The 18,797-nt window shown below is 48.0% G+C and overlaps 1 protein-coding gene across 1 annotated transcript; it reads right to left on the reverse strand.

The window, feature by feature from the left end:
* Nucleotides 1-8,064: 8,064 nt before the first annotated feature.
* LOC123754865 (mucin-19-like) lies at nucleotides 8,065-9,321 on the reverse strand. Its single transcript, XM_069332556.1, has one exon. It carries the CDS (start codon nucleotides 9,319-9,321, stop codon nucleotides 8,065-8,067), a length of 1,257 nt encoding a protein of 418 aa, XP_069188657.1.
* Between the last annotated feature and the right edge of the window lie 9,476 nt (nucleotides 9,322-18,797).

Raw genomic sequence — 18,797 nt, forward strand, 5'->3', positions numbered from 1 at the left:
CATTGCGTCCCTCGCTCTGGGCTCCTTCTGTCTCTTCCTTACTCTCTCTCTCTCGCCTCTTGGACCGTCGTGTGGGGTTGTTGGGCCTTCGTGTGGGGTTGTTGGGCCTTCGTGTGGGGTTGTTGACCCTTCGTGTGGGGTTATTGACCCTTCGTGTGGGGTTGTTGGGCCTTCGGGTGGGGTTGTTGGGCCTTCGGGTGGGGTTGTTGGGCCTTCGTGTGGGGTTGTTGGGCCTTCGGGTGGGGTTGTTGGGCCTTCGGGTGGGGTTGTTGGGCCTTCGTGTGGGGTTGTTGGGCCTTCGTGTGGGGTTGTTGGGCCTTCGTGTGGGGTTGTTGGGCCTTCGTGTGGGGTTGTTGGGCCTTCGTGTGAGGTTGTTGGGCCTGCGTGTGGGGTTGTTGGGCCTTCGTGTGGGGTTGTTGGGCCTACGTGTAACCCCACACGTAGGTTACAGGTATACCGCTGGAAGATATACCAGCCTTCCATCGGTATACCAGGCAGGGTGGAGGATATACCAGTTACTGTGAACATTGGCAGCTGTGGCCGGGATGATGATATATGTACATCATCCACTGTCACTTAGAAGTGGTCATGATGGTGAGTGACGGTGATCTCACCGGTGAATGATGGTGTTTAAAGGTTATGGATCTCTTGAAGCTCCTCCGCTTCCGGACAGGAACCGAAATTGAAATTGAAATAAGTTTATTGAGGTAAAATACACACAAAGGGATGAGGTAGCTCAAGCTATTCTCAGCCCGTTCAGTACATCGTGTTAATACATACATAGACACACATCACAAACAATAAACATATTACCAAACATTCTGAGAGATAAACATATTCATTTCCTCCTTCACAAGTAGTATGGTATCAGACGTACACATAAATACTTTTATGACCTAGGTGACAGGAACCGAGGACGCAGCAGGCGTTTCCCCTCTGGATCGCCACACTGAGGCGCAGAAACAAGAAACTGGAAGCTCTTGGGTCTCTGGTGACGTCAATGAGCTTGGAGCCCAATTCCTTGAGAAATCCCAAGGCACTCTTGCCCCAGGGGCCATGCGTCTCAGACGCTATGGGAACAAAGGTGTATTGACCTTTCAGTCGCCTGTATTTGAGTGATTTTGCTGTTTCCCTGTGGTTGGCCGCCCCACCTGCTTGATCTCTCTCTCTCTCTCTCTCTCTCTGTCTGACTCTCTCTCTCTCTCTCTGTCTGTCTGTCTCTCTCAATCTCTCTGTCTCTCTCTCTCTCTCTCTCTCTCTCTCTCTCTCTCTCTCTCTCTCTCTCTCTCTCTCTCTCTCTCTCTCTCTCTCTCTCTCTCTCTCTCTCTCTCTCTCTCTCTCTCATATATATATATATATATATATATATATATATATATATATATATATATATATATATATATAATATAATGGCACTTCTTGCATTGAAGTAATCTCTTATTTAGTATTTGGACAAATATGTATATGTATATCATACGTTTGCATAGATATAGATGGTATTTGTATATGTATATGTGTGCATCCATATATATATATGTTTATTTCTATCCCTTTTCTCTTCCTTCTTTTCGCTTACTTTCCTCTCTCTTTCCTCGCCTCTCTCTCTCTCTCCCTCCCCGCCTTCCCATCCCCCCCTGTCTCCCTCCCCGCCCCCCTCCTCCTCCATCAAGACAGCTTCCACTTCTCATTCATCCCTAAGTGAGGTTCTGGAATTTCACTCCTCGTTGATCCTGTGTGTGGAAAATTCTGTATATTTGAGAGGGAGAGAGTAAGGCGGGGGGGGGGGGGACCCATCCGTCTTGGCGGGCGCCTGATGTGTGTTTTACGACGGGCCAGAGCCACTGGGGATGAGACCACCGGCCCCCCAGTGGCACACCCTGGCCCTCTGGGGATCTGGGGATCTGGGCATTTGGGGATCTGGGGATCTGGGGATCTGGGTATTTAGGGATCTGGGGATCTGGGGATCTGGGAGGTTAGTGCCTCCTGTTATGTTTACTGTTCTCAGGGAAGTGTCGAGGTGGAGCTGTTGTAGTTTTCTTTTGTTTGTTTTTGTTTAGGCGTGCATGATGATGGTGGTGATGGTGGTGGCGGCGCTGTTGGTGATGGTGGTAGTGGTTGTGCATTTGTTTATAGTGTTGTTGGTCAGTGTTGTAAAAGTTGTAGGGGTGTGTGTGTGGGACTTTTGTAAACAGTGATGAAAGTTTCACGTATTTGTGATGTAATATTGGGAGGGAACAGACTCTAACTCTTGGACCCCCATCCATAGGACAGAGCACTTTTGACGTCACAATCCCCAACGGACTAAATATGGTGTACTGTAAATCATAGCGGCTCGCAAACGCTCACGTTCAGTCTTACCTGGGACGCGGTCGGGTCAAGACCTCTGCTCCGCACCTTCCCCCTCCCCCTCCCCCCATGCTGGGTACTGAGATGGAGACTCAGTCACCAGTAGAACTGGCTGCTTCCCACGGAGATATTAACATGGACTCTGAAAGCAGCCAGTCAGACGAGGAGGGCGTGTTTCAAGAAGTTCTGACAAGGAATAAGAAGAAACGCAGAAGACAGGATGCAAGGCGTAGTGTGGACAGTAATGGTACACTTAACGGAAACGATAAAAGAATGAAGAACGACGCCGAGACTGATGCAGACACACGGACGGAACGATGTCAGGAAGGTGAGGATCAGCGGAGATGGAGGCTTCTCTTCCCTGCCTCATGCACGTTGGCCTATCATCAGAAGCTGCTGTGGACCGTCAAACTCGGAAGAGAACACCGCAAGTTCGAGCCCCTGCTGAAGGAAGGTGTAAACAGACCTTACTTAACGGTAGGTTCTAGGGAGGCAGTGACGTTTCTTAGCCAGCAAGGATATGATGGAATTCTTATGGAAATACCGGAGGGGAACGAGAAGCTGACGAAGGTAATTATCTATAAATACCCTCAGATTCTGGACCCCGAGTTTATACTCGACGACCAACGATTTGTGTGGGCCAAGCGTCACCTTATTAAAGGTGAAGCTAGGAGTCAGGTGGTGGCTCTAGTGAGAGGTGACGTACCCGAAAAAGTGTTCATCACCGGGGCTGGCTACAGGCATGTAGCAAAGTATGTGGAAGAGCCCATAATATGCCTGAAATGCTGCAGATGGGGGCATAAATCCTGGAGCTGTCAAAATGATCCACGATGTCGTTTCTGCGGAAAGTCTCACCTCTCTACTGTGTGTAGAAACAGACTGAATCTGGGTGAGAAAATAGTTCCCAGATGCTGCAACTGTGGAGGTGTTCACAATGCGAGCTCGGCTGTGTGTAGCAAGAGGCCGAGTATGGCTGTTCTCCGGCCGGTGAATGTTACAGAGCAAGCAAGAGCTCTTACCCAGACACCGGGAGCACAGCAAAACAGTCTGCCCCAAACAGTGCCAGTGAACCGGACGAATGCGTGGGTAAAGGAGTCACCTTTACTTAGGCAGGCTCCAGCAACAAGCAGCCACGCCACCACTCAGGACTCCGGCAGTGACAGTGTAACGGTGAGTGAAGTGGCTACTGTGGCTCAGAGAGAGGGTCATAATAATATGGTCAAGGAAGTGTGGGCTGAACTTAAAAAAGTTGGTGAGTTCCTCCAAAATCTGGGGCAGAGAATCGAGTCCATCGAGGCTAAATTAAACGTTCAGGAGGTCAAGGAAAATCACAAAACGGTGAAGGATAGTCAGGATATAGTGGTTGAGGACAAAAATGAAATATTGAGTGATGAAATGAAGGAAAGTGAAGTGTGTGTGAATGATGGTAGTCGTAGTGAAAGGAAGAACCCTATAATTACACATAAAATGAAGGAATCATTTGGGCCAACAATGGACATCTCAGGGCTGAAAAAATCTCTTGAGAATCGCAATGTCGCTTTTACTGGTGAACTTGGGAGGAGGTGGGAGATGTTATACAAGGTATGGCTATCATTTAGTGAACTTATTGGGGATGACTTAGGCAATGAATTGATTAATAATGGATCACCCTAGACTGAAAGTGTTGTCATGGAATGTTAATGGTTTGAGAAACAGGGTTACAGATGTTCATTGTTATGTGATGGGAAATGATATTGATGTTGTAGCTCTCCAGGAGACAGGGGATAGGAATGAAGGATTATTGAAATTAAATGGTTATAAAGGGTTTCACCTCTTCGCTGCAAATAACATCAGAGGCACGTCGATTTATGTTAAGAACTCCATACCAGCAGAGTTAGTAGAACCGCCATCAAAAACGCAAGGTATAGAGAGTGTCTGTGTTAAATTATCATTAAGGGAAGGGGAATTTATTGTAGTTAATTTGTATGTATCCAGGAACTGCTTCGACGCTAACTATTTACCTGACTGCATTTATACTAATCCTTCACTGGTCATTGGGGACCTTAATGCTCGGCACACAAGCCTTGGGACAGTGGGTAGTATTAATGCTAATGGGGTCAAGTGGTTACAGTTTCTACAAGATCATCCAGATACCTGTCTCTTGGGAAACAATGAACCAACTCACATCAGGGGAGGACGGCTTGACTATGCCTGCGTTTTAAACTCTCAGGGGATTATGGGGGAGGCTCGGGTTGTTCGGGAACTACTTAGTGACCACTTTGCCTTGAACGTTGAATTACCACTGGGGAAAAAACAAGTCCACTTTCAAAGGAAAAGGCTAAATATTAAGAAAGATATGAAAAATTATTTTATTCAAAATATGGGAGATTGGTATCAACATTACACGCCGCTCTGCGTTGATAGTTTTTACGAGGACATGGTCGAGAACATAGAGAAATTAGTACAGAGGGAAAATAACGGGGGCAGGGGAAGCAAGACGCACGGACCTAAGAAATTTAAATATTCCAATGATCAGCAAGTCAAGGGATGGGAGAGAATGCTACGGGGTGCGCATAAAGCATGGTTAAAAAATGGAATGAGGGATGAAGAGAAAAATACAATGTTGGAAGTGGCTAGGGAATGCAGTCAGGTGAGGAAGGAGGCGCGGGACAGATACTGGCAAGACTTTGCTCAGGCCATTGGTAATACTAAGAACCTTAAAGACATATGGAGAGCAGTAAATAAAGTCAGGGGTTGTAAGACCAAATTCATTGCTCACTCAGATCCAGGGAAAGTTGCTAATGAGTTAGTAGATAAATGGGCAAGTGCTGCTGGTATGGAGTCCTTACCTGCAGACACGAGAGTCACCATTGAGTCATGGGAAAATATTAGAAATGGAGTAACTTTATGTGCCTTAAATACAAGATCTATAGCATGCACTGAGATAACCCACGATGAGCTACTGGATGCTATAAAAAGTGGCAGCTCCACTGCTCCGGGAAAAGATGGAGTAACGTATGACATACTTAATTATTTAGCCGGTATGAAACCTAATCCCTTACTTGATTTGTTTAATATGAGTTATAGAGAGGGAAAGTTACCAAGAAAATGGAAAGAGGCTGTCATCATTCCTATCCCTAAGTCAAACGGAGGCTACAGACCTGTCTCCTTAATATCCTGCTTTTGTAAAATGATGGAAAGGATTTTGTTAAATAGGCTACTCTACCTTGTAGGTGATAACATGTCCAATAATCTCTTTGGTTTTATCAAAGGCAAAAGTACTGCGGATTGTCTCTTAAAGTGTTTGTCTAATGTGGATGACAATTGTAGAGTTTTTGTTGATCTACAAGGAGCGTTTGATAAAGCCAATGGGGAAGTAATCTTATACGAATTAGCCAATCTGGGAATAACAGGGAGATTGCTACACTGGATAAGGGATTACCTGCAAGGCAGAAAAGGTCAGGTGTATTACCAGGGATACATGTCTGAGGAACGGAGGTTTCAGTTAGGTACCCCACAAGGGGGAGTATTAAGTCCCACCTTATTCAATGTATTAATGAACAGATTAGCATCAGAGATGTATCCTCCAGGGGTCACGACGATCATATATGCTGATGACATTCTTATACAAGGCACTTCTGGGAACAAAATTCAAGATGCTCTTAACATACTTGGTACAACCTGTCACAAGTTAGGCTTAGTTATAAATGCAGATAAAACCAAATACGAGTATAGGAAACGAAGAAATATAACACTTACTCTAAATGGTGTGGAACTGAGCCGTGTACAGAAGTACAAGTATCTGGGCATGTATGTTGGATACACATGTGAGAGTAAAAATGCTGAAATAAATCATATCAGCACCTTATGTAAAGCCCGTCTGCATCCTCTAAAAGCACTGGCTTTTTCTGGTAAAGGTGTTGGGGTACCTATCTTGCGGATGTTATACATAAGCACTGTTCGCTCCCTGATAGACTACGCAGCACCCGTATTGTCTTACACAGGCCAAGGCAGAATTCAAAAAATAGAGCTGATACAGAACGAGGCTATGAGGATTATTCTTGGATGTCAAAGAAATGCAATGATTGAAATAATGAGAATGGAATTAAATTTACAGAGTGTGTGTGATAGAGTCCGTGACATTAACACTAGAGTATCTATTCGTTTCATGCGGAGAAAAGGAGGGGATAAGCTGTTTGAGAGCGTTCAGACCTGCTTGAGTGACGTACACACTTCCAGGAAACTGAGGGAGACACGCTATACGAGAGGATTAGCTCATGACCTCAGGGAATACGACGTACTTGACTGCTGTAAACCCTCTCGAAAGTGTAATATGTCTGCTCCCTGGAAAGTACAGAAAATAGACGTCGAAATTGTACCCCTCAAGGTGAAAAAGATTCATCATGAACCGGGACAATTACGGTGTTTGTATGGAAGCATGATATCTCGGTTACCAAGAGGCAACAGTTTACATGTATATTGCGACGGGTCGGTGGCGGAGGATGGCAGGGCAGGGTGTGGTGTCCTAATAAGGGATTATACGGAGTTTGGGACTGTGGACAGGATAATTGAACTCCGGCTTAGTAATTATATATCATCCACACAAGCTGAACTGCAGGCCATTCTGGCGTGTTTGGAGGAAGTACGTCATGACGACAAAAATGTTTTTGTATTTGTCGATAGCCGAGGAGCACTGGAGTCCTTAAACAGTCGAAACCCAGTCTTCATGTCTATAGTGGAGGACTGTAAGAGAAGAATAACTGAGATACAGCTGAAAGGTTATAGTGTGAAATTCATGTGGATTCCATCTCACGTTGGAATAGTGCTCAACGAGGTGGCGGATGACTTGGCCAAACGTGCCACATCAAAACCACAAGTTGACATTGAATGTGAATTCACAATGAGACAAATAAGAAGCAAAATCAGAAATATTCAGGCACAGGCGGGAGTGGAGAGGAGAGAGATAATGTATGAGAGTAGTCAAACCATGCAACACTACATGTATGTGAGTCAAAACACCCATTTCACTTATGGTAAAAGGAGAAATGCTTGGAGTGACTCTGTGTACATGCGGCTCAGGCTTGGGTACAAATATTACTGGGAATATGGGATAGATGTTCATGGTAATGACACGAAGTGTAAACTATGTGGTATGTTAAGGTCTCACACCCTTGCCCATTATATTCTTGATTGTCCGTTGATTAGTGTATATAGAAACACTGAGATAAGGACTGTTCCTGAACAAATAGCCTGGATGTGTCACAACGGACAGGTTGATGATATTCTTGAGAGATATAAGAATTTTGCACCAAGATTGTAATATTTTGTTGAATTATCTGCAGGTGTCTTGCAATTTGTCTATACAGTATACCTAGGTCATAAAAGTATTTGTGTGTACGTCTGATAACATACTACTTGTGAAGGAGGAAATGTATATTTTTACCTCTCAAAATGTTTGGTAATGTGTTTATTTGTGATGTGTGTCTATGTATATATTAACACGTTGTACTGAATGGGGTGAGAATAGCTTGAGCTACCTCATCCCTTTGTGTGTATTTTACCTCAATAAACTTATTTCAATTTCAATTTCAATTTCAACGCTCACGTTTTCTATGAGTGGTTAAGTTTGGTTCGGGCAGTAGTATAGTACATCATTTGTGTGACGTTGTGAGCAATGGAGAGGGCAGGCTGCTTAGGGAGTGGCGGCTCACTCTGGCATACAGTCATATCTGGAGTCTGTTAATACTGTTTCCACCTGTTGACAACACCCACACTGACGGAGTGCTTCTTGACAACGCCCACACTGACGGAGTGCTTCCTGACAACGCCCACACTGACGGAGGGCTTCTTGACAACACCCACACTGACGGAGTGCTTCTTGACAACACCCACACTGACGGAGTGCTTCTTGACAACACCCACACTGACGGAGTGCTTCTTGACAACGCCTACACTGACGGAGGGCTTCTTGACAACACCCACACTGACGGAGTGCTTCTTGACAACACCCACACTGACGGAGGGCTTCTTGACAACACCCACACTGACGGAGGGCTTCTTGACAACACCCACACTGACGGAGGGCTTCTTGACAACGCCCACACTGACGGAGTGCTTCTTGACAACACCCACACTGACGGAGTGCTTTTTGACAACACCCACACTGACGGAGTGCTTCTTGACAACACCCACACTGACGGAGTGCTTCTTGACAACACCCACACTGACGGAGTGCTTCTTGACAACGCCCACACTGACGGAGGGCTTCTTGACAACACCCACACTGACGGAGTGCTTCTTGACAACACCCACACTGACGGAGTGCTTCTTGACAACGCCCACACTGACGGAGGGCTTCTTGACAACGCCCACACTGACGGAGTGCTTCTTGACAACACCCACACTGACGGAGTGCTTCTTGACAACACCCACACTGACGGAGTGCTTCTTGACAACACCCACACTGACGGAGTGCTTCTTGACAACACCCACACTGACGGAGTGCTTCTTGACAACACCCACACTGACGGAGTGCTTCTTGACAACACCCACACTGACGGAGTGCTTCTTGACAACACCCACACTGACGGAGGGCTTCTTGACAACACCCACACTGACGGAGGGCTTCTTGACAACGTCCACACTGACGGAGGGCTTCTTGACAACGTCCACACTGACGGAGGGCTTCTTGACAACGCCCACACTGACGGAGGGCTTCTTGACAACGTCCACACTGACGGAGTGCTTCCTGACAACGTCCACACTGACGGAGTGCTTCCTGACAACGCCCAAACTGACGGAGTGCTTCCTGACAACGCCCACACTGACGGAGGGCTGCTTGACAACGCCCACACTGACGGAGGGCTGCTTGACAACGCCCACACTGACGGAGGGCTGCTTGACAACGCCCACACTGACGGAGGGCTGCTTGACAACGCCCACACTGACGGAGGGCTGCTTGACAACGCCCACACTGACGGAATGCTTGTTGCACATACAAGCATGTTATCCTGTTTATGTGTGCCTCCGGTGTGAGTGTCGGAATTATATCCATTTCCAGATCCTTCTCTGTTTCTGGTTCCTATATCTGCGTTCCCCTTATGGTGTCGATCCCTTTTGGTCTCCTTCCTTTCCCATCTTCACTACCTTACACGTGTTGGAATTGATTTCCAGGAATCATTTGTTTCCCGCCAAACACACACACCGAAACTACGACGTTGCTACAACGTTCGAACAAGTTTTAACACCTCCTAACCAGTTATAACAACCAATATAACAAGTTGTAACAACGTTCTAATACGTCATTAACACGTTAAGCCAAGATGTAACAACTTTATTACAAGTTGTAACAAGCGGAAAATAGAGACAGTTTCGGTTTGTGTTTCCAGGGTTGACATTCCTGAAGTTTGTCAAGGTCTTCCTGTAGCTTCCTGTAGTCCTCATCTTTTACACGTTCATCAGTTTTGTATCATCTCAGACACTGACATGTCTGAACTCACTCTCTCAAGAAGGTCGTTCACATAAATTAGGAACAGCAGCGGTCCCAGGACAGAGCCTTGTGGGACCCCAGTTCTTACATTCCTCCGGTTTGTAATCTCTCTGACTGTGACTCTTTGCTTTCTGTCTTTCAGATACTTTGTTACTCAGTTCGCTGTTTTCCCAGTTATCCTAGCCTGCGTCTCTGTCTTGTGTGTGTGTATTCACCTAGTTGTATTCACCTAGGTGTGCTTGCGGGGGTTGAGCTCTGCTTTTTCTGCCCGCCTCTCAACTGTCAATCAACTGTTTCTAACTACTACTACTACTATTTTCTTCACATCACACACGCACACCCCAGGAAGCAGCTCGTGACAGCTGACTAACTTCCAGGTACCTATTTACTACTAGGTAACAGGGGCATAGGGTGAAAGAAACTCTGCCCAATGTTTCTCGCTGGCTCCCGGGATCGAACCCGGGACCACAAGATCACATATCCAGCGTACTGTCCGCTCGGCCGACCGGCCCCCTGTGTGTGCGCGTGCGTGCTTTGCGTGTACGTACGTGCGAGAAAGGTATAAATATATGCAGTAAAAATATGTAAAAAATAAGTAAAAATATATGCAGGAAAATAGGTCTGGAGTGAGTAAATTAGACAACCGTGAGCTAGAAAGGCGGGGTCCAAGAGCTAACAGCTCGATCAGGCAGGAACATATAGTAAACACATACACACAAGACTAAAAAACGGTACAAGAATATGCAACAATTAAAGCCAGTTCCTGAGCTACGAAGACAGACTGAAGGAACTGACCCCTCGCTACACCGGAGGAAGGAAGAACTAGCTGGGCAGACATAACAACTGAGAGGTTCACAAAGGAGCAACAGAAACACTGTTCAAATTAAGGAACAGTAGAGCAACAGAGCATAACTGGAAACAGATGCATCACAGACAAGGAAGAAATAACTTTTATCTTCCGTCTTTAGTGTTTTTTCTGCCCGAAACACTTTGCGTAATAGTGGCTTTAGGCATTGTATTTACTAGCTCTATCTATAAATCCATCAATGTTTGTATCACACCTTGTATGTATGTACTTTACCTGAATAAACATTTGAATCTAAATTTGAATTTGAACTTGTTCAGCCTTAATGTTGTAAATGAGCGAGACGGTCTAGACGAGGAAGTTGACGCCAGTTTGAGTCACAGTTTTATATGTAAATATGTTAAGACAATAAATATGCTTAAGGTGAAACTCACTACATTGAACTACTGATGGTCGAAAGATGGGGGAGGGATGTTTAGAGTAGCTGCTCGAACCTGGGTCCACAACTTGGGGAGTACACCTGCATAAAGTTGGGACATGATAACGACGTATAAGATTTTAAGTGGGACCGACAAAGCAGGTAAACCAACGTTCATAATGTAGAAGTGATGAACGAGGGAAGATATGGGAGGGAACAGAAGAACGGAAGGGAACAGAATGAGGGGAGGACACTATTGGAAACTGGAAACGCAAATGAGCCAGAGGGAGATAAGAAGGACTGACTTTAGCGTGAGGGGGAGTGAGCGAGAGGAATGCATTAGGTAAGGTGGATAGTGGAGACGAGCTCCATTATGGGTTTAAAAATACATAGTATAGTAGAGAGGAACTGTATCAAGACTATATGGTTCAAATGGGGGACCCATGAGCTGGAGCTCAGTCCCGCTAACACAACAAGATGTGCACAAATGCTGGGTCCTAGAGCTGGAGCAGCCTATACCAGGTAAGAATAACCAGGAGAAAAGGTGAGGCAGAAGAGACATGATTACGAAATAAATGATACTGGTTCCAAATAATAAGAAAAAAAGGAAAACCCTCTCAAAAGAAACAGAGTTGTTGGAGGTGGTGCCGCGCGAGGTAATTACAAACCCGGCAGTTTAGTCTCCCAGATGTACCCGGGGTTCACCTCTTCACCTCACGTCCATCGCTCTGATTGACAAACTTCTGAAAACCTTTCGATGCGAATTATCAGCGATGAAATTCCTTTTAGCAGTTCGTCCCCCCCAAAGACGGGTCGAGAAAAATTGCATTAGCGCTCTTTGATCCGTTTTGAGTTTCTGTCCTTAACGAAAATTTAATTCATTGGAAAAGTTAAAGTCTGGGAATTATAAAGAAAAAAAATTATAGACACACGTGCACACTCACGCACATTCCAACACACACACACACACACACACACACACACACACACACACACACACACACACACACACACACACACACACACACACACACACACACACACACACGCAAGGTGATGGAGAAGATTGTGAGAAAAAACCTAGTAACACATCTGGAGAGAAGAGACTTCGTGACAACCCATCAACATGGGTTCAGGGAAGGTAAATCTTGCCTTACAGGATTGATAGAATTCTACGATCAGGTGACAAAGATTAAACAAGAAAGAGAAGGGTGGGGGGACTGCATTTTTTTGGACTGTCGGAAAGCCTTTGACACAGTACCCCATAAAAGGTTGATGCATAAGCTGGAGAAACAGGCAGGAGTAACTGGTAGGGCGCTCCAGTGGATAAGGGAGTACCTAAACAATAGGAAGCAGAGAGTTACAGTGAGGGGTGAGACCTCAGACTGGCGGGAAGTCACCAGTGGAGTCCCACAGGGCTCTGTACTTGGACCTATCCTGTTTCTGATATACGTAAATGATCTCCCAGAGGGTATAGACTCATTCCTCTCAATGTTTGCTGACGACGCCAAAATTATGAGAAGGATTAAGACAGAGGAGGACAGCTTGAGGCTTCAAGAAGACCTGGACAAGCTGCAGGAATGGTCGAACAAATGGCTGTTAGAGTTTAACCCAAGCAAATGTAATGTAATGAAGATAGGGGTAGGAAGCAGGAGACCAGATACAAGGTATCACTTGGGAGATGAAATACTTCAAGAGTCAGAGAGAGAGAGAAAGACCTGGGGGTTGATATCACGCCAGACCTGTCCCCTGAAGCTCATATCAAGAGGATAACATCAGCAGCATATGCCAGGTTGGCTAACAGAAGAACGGCCTTTAGAAACTTGTGTAAGGAATCTTTCAGAACATTATATACCACATATGTCAGACCAATCCTGGAGTATGCGGCTCCAGCATGGAGTCCATATCTAGTCAAGCATAAGACTAAACTGGAAAAGGTTCAAAGGTTTGCACCAGACTAGTACCCGAGCTGAGAGGTATGAGCTACGAGGAGAGACTACGGGAATTAAACCTCACTTCGTTGGAAGACAGAAGAGTTAGGGGGGACATGATCACCACATTCAAGATTCTCAAGGGAATCGACAGGGTTGATAAAGACAGGCTGTTTAACACAAGGGGCACACGCACTAGGGGACACAGGTGGAAACTGAGTGCCCAAATGAGCTACAGAGATATTAGAAAGAACTTTTTTAGTGTCAGAGTGGTTGACAAATGGAATGCATTAGGAAGTGATGTGGTGGAGGCTGACTCCATACACAGTTTTAAGTGTAGATATGATAGAGCCCAATAGGCTCAGGAACCTGTACACCTGTTGATTGACAGTTGAGAGGCGGGACCAAAGAGCCAGAACTCAACCCCCGCAAGCACAACTAGGTGAGTACACACACACACACACACACACACACAGCTGATATACCCGAGCTGAGAGGTATGAGCTACGAGGAGAGACTACGGGAATTACGAGACTACACACACACACACACACACACTACGTATGTGTGTGTGTGTACCTCACACTACGTATGAGGTATGAGCTACGAGGAGAGACTACGAGACTATACATACACACACACACACACACACACACACACACGCACACACACGCACACACACGCACACACACGCACACACACACACACACACACACACACACACACACACACACACACACACACACACACACACACACACACACACACACACATACACACACACACATCTCAATGTTTGCTGATGATGCAAAAATTATGAGGAGGATTAAGACAGGAAGATAGTGTGAGGCTACAAGATGACCTAGAAAAGCTGAAGGAATGGTCCAACAAATGGTTACGAAAGTTCAACCCAAGTAAATGTAAGATAATGAAACTAGGCGGAGAAAATAGGAGGCCAGACACTGGATACCAAATGGGAGATGAAGTCCTTCGTGAAACGGACAGAGAAAGATCTAGGAGTTGATATCACGCCAAACCTGTCTCCTGAAGCCCACATCAAAAGAACAACATCAGCGGCGTATGCGAGGCTGGCTAATATCAGAACAGCCTTCAGGAACCTGTGTAAGGAATCTTTCAGAACCTTGTATACCACATATGCAAGACCAATTCTGGAGTATGCGGCCCCAGCATGGAGCCCGTACCTTGTCAAGCACAAGGCGAAGCTGGAAAAAGTTCAGAGGTATGCTACTAGGCTGGTCCCAGAACTAAGAGGCATGAGTTAGGAGAAAAGGCTGTGTGAAATGCACCTCACGTCGCCCTGATACAGTAATTGGGTGGTTGTCTCAGGTAAGACCAGGCAATACCAGCGTCCATACATGACTATGCTCTACTTTTTGAACTACGGCCCCCTCCCCGCTCAGCTCGTTGTCGCCGTGTGGGGGCTTCGTGGGCGGCTGCTGGAGTGTGATGCTCCTTAGGACAGTCCTCTGTCCTTTTCTAGCCTTGTGCTCCTGCTGCCGTCCTCTCCAATTCTGCTGGGCACCTTTTCCTTTTCCTTCTGTTTCGTTTTTCTCCCCCCTCTTCTCCTATCTGCTTGCCGTTTCCTGCCGACCTTTTGCTCGTTCTGGTTCTTCCATGGACTTCTTCTATTTTGACGCCCGGGTGCTTGAGGAGGCATACTCATGCACCCGTAGAACTGCAGTACCCGACGTCGAGAGCGAGGGGAACCTTTTATTGTCAATCCCCACTTCGTCACTGAACCCGATCTCGACGGACTGTCGGTTTCTTAAGGTGGCGTTTGTGGGGCGTATACTCACGACGCACCCCTAGGAGGCCCCGACAAGATCGGCGATAGCTTCTTGTTGGGTGTCCTGCCTCTAATTGTGGCTCCATGGTGGGTGTGGGGGCACATTCGTGAGTGAATTCTTAATTTCGTCAAGATGATAACCCCTGTTTCGGCTGCTTCTGGCTTACCTTTTCAGGCTCGTGGGGTGGGCGACCAAGCCCCCGAGTCGGTCCGTATTGGAAGACCGGGCTCTGTAGCCTCCGCTGCATTGGGCCCCGACCTTGCTCCTCCTTTGGCCTCTCTGACTCCTTCCCCTGGCTCCCCTCCCTCCTCTGTGGTTGGGTCGAGCCCCAAGCCCCCAGTGGTGACTACCTCGTCCCCTGGCGCGGCTCCTTCTCTAGTTGTAACTACTGCGCCTTTTAACCCCTCTCTCTCTGGGGGTTCTCACCGCCGTCCTCGTCACGGCCGCCCTCGCTCGATTCCTTCCAGTTCTGCTACCTATCAAGCCTTGTTTGGTCCGCTTCGTGGACCAAATATTTTGATCTCCTCCCTCTTGATTCTGCGCCTCCTGACGATTTCTCCCTTCATCGACATCTCATTGATTCCGTGGATGCCTCCATTACTTTCAACCCCACTCGTCTCGGTACACGTGTCGTTGCTGCTCCTTCTCAGGATGCTGCTTCCCGCTTGGCTGCCTTATCCTGCCTTGGCGAGACCCCCGTTCGGGTCTCGAAGAACGCTCAATTGAATGCCAGTGTTGGCACTATTTTGCTCCCGCCCCATGTTGCAACCGGTGTTCGGGACCTGCGCGACTGCCACGACGATATTCGCCATATCCTCGCTGCCCAGGGCCATTCTATTCTCCAGGTGGACACGTTTACTCGTCCCCCTCGTGGTAGTCGCCGTCAACCCCTCCGGGTTGTGAAGATTACCTTTGATGGTAGGACCCTTCCACCCTCTGTCATTCTTGCTGGTGCCAGGTGCTCTGTCCAGGAGTACATTCCTTCTCCTCGGCTCTGCAACAAGTGCTGGAGGTTTGGGCATGGTGCCCTCCGCTGCTCCGGGACTGTCTCTCTCTGTCCTTTGTGTGGTGGCGAAGGTCACTCTAAGTCGGAGTGCACTTCTCCCCAGGCTCGTTGCCTCAACTGCGGTGAGGCCCATCCTACCTTCTCCCGTGCGTGTGTCCATTACAAGCTTGAGGCGGCCGTCCTCAACCTGAAGCACCGGGAGCGTTTATCTTTTCCTGAGGCGAGGCGCCAGGTTCGCCGGCTCCCGCCTTATGCTAATATCTCTTATGCTCGCGTGTTGCGCTCTTCCTCTCCTCGTCCTTCCCGCCTTCCTCAGACTCACAACCGTTTCCGGGCCTTGGACCCTGATGCGCCCACTGCCCCCTCCTCTGTTCCTTTGGGTTCTCTCCCGAAGGATCCTCCTCCTGGTCCTCTGTCTGGGGTTCCCCTTCCTTCTACCCGGTCTGTCGTGTCTTCTGTGTCTTCTTCCTCGTCCCCCTCCGATCCTCCTTCCCATCCTCTTCCTCCGTCTATTGGCTCTCCCCACCGCCTGTCGGTGCGGGCGGATGTCCATCGCTCTCCTAACGGCCGTCGTGTGTGCTCTCGTTCGGCTTCTCCTGTTGAGACACTGGAATCCGTTGCCCGGTACGTAGTTGCTGGGACACCGGTCTCTTTAAGTCAGAAGCGTAAGCCTGGCTCCTCTCCTTCCTCTTCCCCGGCGGGTAAGAAGGCTTCGCTTTCTTCCTCAGCTCCTCCTTCTGGCTCTGTTGCTCCTTCCCCTCCCGTTTCAGTGCTTGCGCCCCCTGTTCCTGCTATGGAGGTTTCTTTGGCCCCTGCTTCCCTTTCGGTTGCTGCTCTTGCTGGGGTGCGCTCCCCTCTTTCTACTCCCCCTCCTCCTGCTGCTGTCCTTGACGGCTCCTCTCCGTTGTCTCCTCCTCTTCCTCCTCCTCCTCCAGACCCTGCCCGCCCACCTCTGCTCTGTTCTCCCGTTTCCTTCCCTCCGTCTTTGCTCAGTTTACCCATGCCCCCTAACCCTGACTTTGCTGACCCTGATCCCGACCCTGATATTCTTTAACGTGCTCTGTTGGTCTTTCGCCTTTGTTTCTTCCTTGTTCTCTGTTTTTGTTCTTTCTCTTCTCGTCGTTGTCCATTCTTCAATGGAACGTTCGAGGTTATTACGCCAATTTCCTCGAACTCCAACTTCTGATTTCGTGGTTTTCGCCCCTTTGTGTCTGTCTCCAGGAGCCAATGCTTGGTGCTCGTCCTGGTCGTTTTCGTGGCTATTCCTTTCTCTCCCCCCCCCCCAGCCATTGCTGGGGCTTCTAATTCTTCTGCTCTTTTGATTCGGGCTGATGTTCCCTTTGTTCCTTTACTTTTTCCTTCGCCTCTCCATTGTTCTGCTGCTCGTATCTTTGTGGGGAAATGGTACACAGTTTGTTCCATTTATCTCCCCCCGAGTGTCCCGCTCTCTCTTCCTGATTTGAAACACCTCCTGGACTCCTTGCCGGAGCCTGTGCTCCTGCTGGGTGACTTCAATTGTCGTCATTCTCTTTGGGGTGACGTTCTGACGAATACCCGGGGTCGCCTCCTTGAGCCGTTTCTCCTCTCTTCTTCCCTGTCTCTTCTGAATTCTGGTGAGCCCACTCATTTGGACTCTCGGACTCGCACCCTTTCTTGTCTTGATCTTTCTCTCTGCTCTTCTTCTCTTTACTTAGATTTCACGTGGCAGGTTCTTGATGACCTCCATGGAAGTGATCATTTCCCCATCCTTGTTTCCTTTTTCTCTTTTCGCCCTTCCCTCTCTTTCCCTAGGTGGCAGTTTGCTAAGGCAGACTGGACCCTATTTACCCTCAGTGCTGCTCTCCCTGACCTCTCCCTTCTGCCTCTCTCTCGCGCTCTCCTCCTTTTTCATGACACTGTCTTCAACGCTGCCCTCCGCTCTATTCCTCGCTCTTCCTCTCGGGGTCCACGGAAGTGCGTTCCCTGGTGGAATGCGGACTGTGCTCGGGCTGTCCGCTGTAAGCGTGCAGCCTGGAAGAGGCACCGCCGTAGGCAGACGACTGATTCTTTTCTTTTCTTTCGGAAAGCGAGTGCGGTGGCCCGTAGGGCCATCCGTACGGCTAAACGTGAATGTTGGGCATCTTATGTCTCAACAATTACGTCCGAGACCCCTCTGGCCCAGATCTGGAAGCGTATCCGCAAGATAGCGGGTAAGTTCGTTCCCGATGTTTCACCGGTCCTTCACCTCCATGATACTCTTGTGGCGGACCCGTTGCAGGTCGCTTCCGAACTGGGTTCCCATTTTTCTTCTGTTAGCTCTGGTCTTCATCTTCCCCAATCTTTCCTTCTTCGTAAACCTGTCCTTGAGTCTCGTCCTTTAGATTTCTGCACTCATCTTCAGCTTCCCTATAATGATCCCTTCTCTCTCTCTGAACTTCGTTCTGCCCTGGCCCTCTGCGGTTCTACGGCGGCGGGCTCCGATGGTATTCATTATGAGATGCTTCGCCATCTCCCTCCGAGCACGTCTCAGTATTTACTGAGTCTGTATAATCGGATCTGGGAGTCGTCGTCAGTCCCTGAGGACTGGCTCGATGCCGTTGTCCTCCCTGTTCGCAAACCGGGGTCTCTGGGTACTTCCCCTAAGGACTTTCGCCCTATTGCTCTCACAAGTTGTGTCTGCAAACTCTTTGAACGTATGGTTAACGTTCGTCTGATGTGGTTCCTGGAACACCATCACCTCCTCTCCCCTTCTCAATTTGGTTTCCGCAAGTGCCGCAGCACGACAGATGTCCTGGTGAACTTGGAGGTCTATATTCGTACTGCTTTTGCTGCGAAGACCTCCGTTGTTGCCGTCCTTTTTGACCTAGAAAAGGCTTACGACACCACTTGGCGTTATCATATCCTATCTCAACTTCATTCTTTTGGCCTTCGTGGTCATCTCCCTCTCTTTCTCCGCAGCTTCCTCTCTCGTCGTTCCTTTCGGGTGCGCCTTGGTACCGCTCTCTCTCCCTCTTTTCAGCAATATGAAGGTGTGCC

The sequence above is a fragment of the Procambarus clarkii genome, chromosome 28 (genome assembly GCF_040958095.1).
Source record: "Procambarus clarkii isolate CNS0578487 chromosome 28, FALCON_Pclarkii_2.0, whole genome shotgun sequence".
NCBI classification, from domain to species: domain Eukaryota; kingdom Metazoa; phylum Arthropoda; class Malacostraca; order Decapoda; family Cambaridae; genus Procambarus; species Procambarus clarkii.

Bases quoted from the DNA above. Each gene is read 5' to 3' on its own strand.
- LOC123754865 (XM_069332556.1), bottom strand. From the start codon at position 9,321: ATGTGCAACAAGCATTCCGTCAGTGTGGGCGTTGTCAAGCAGCCCTCC.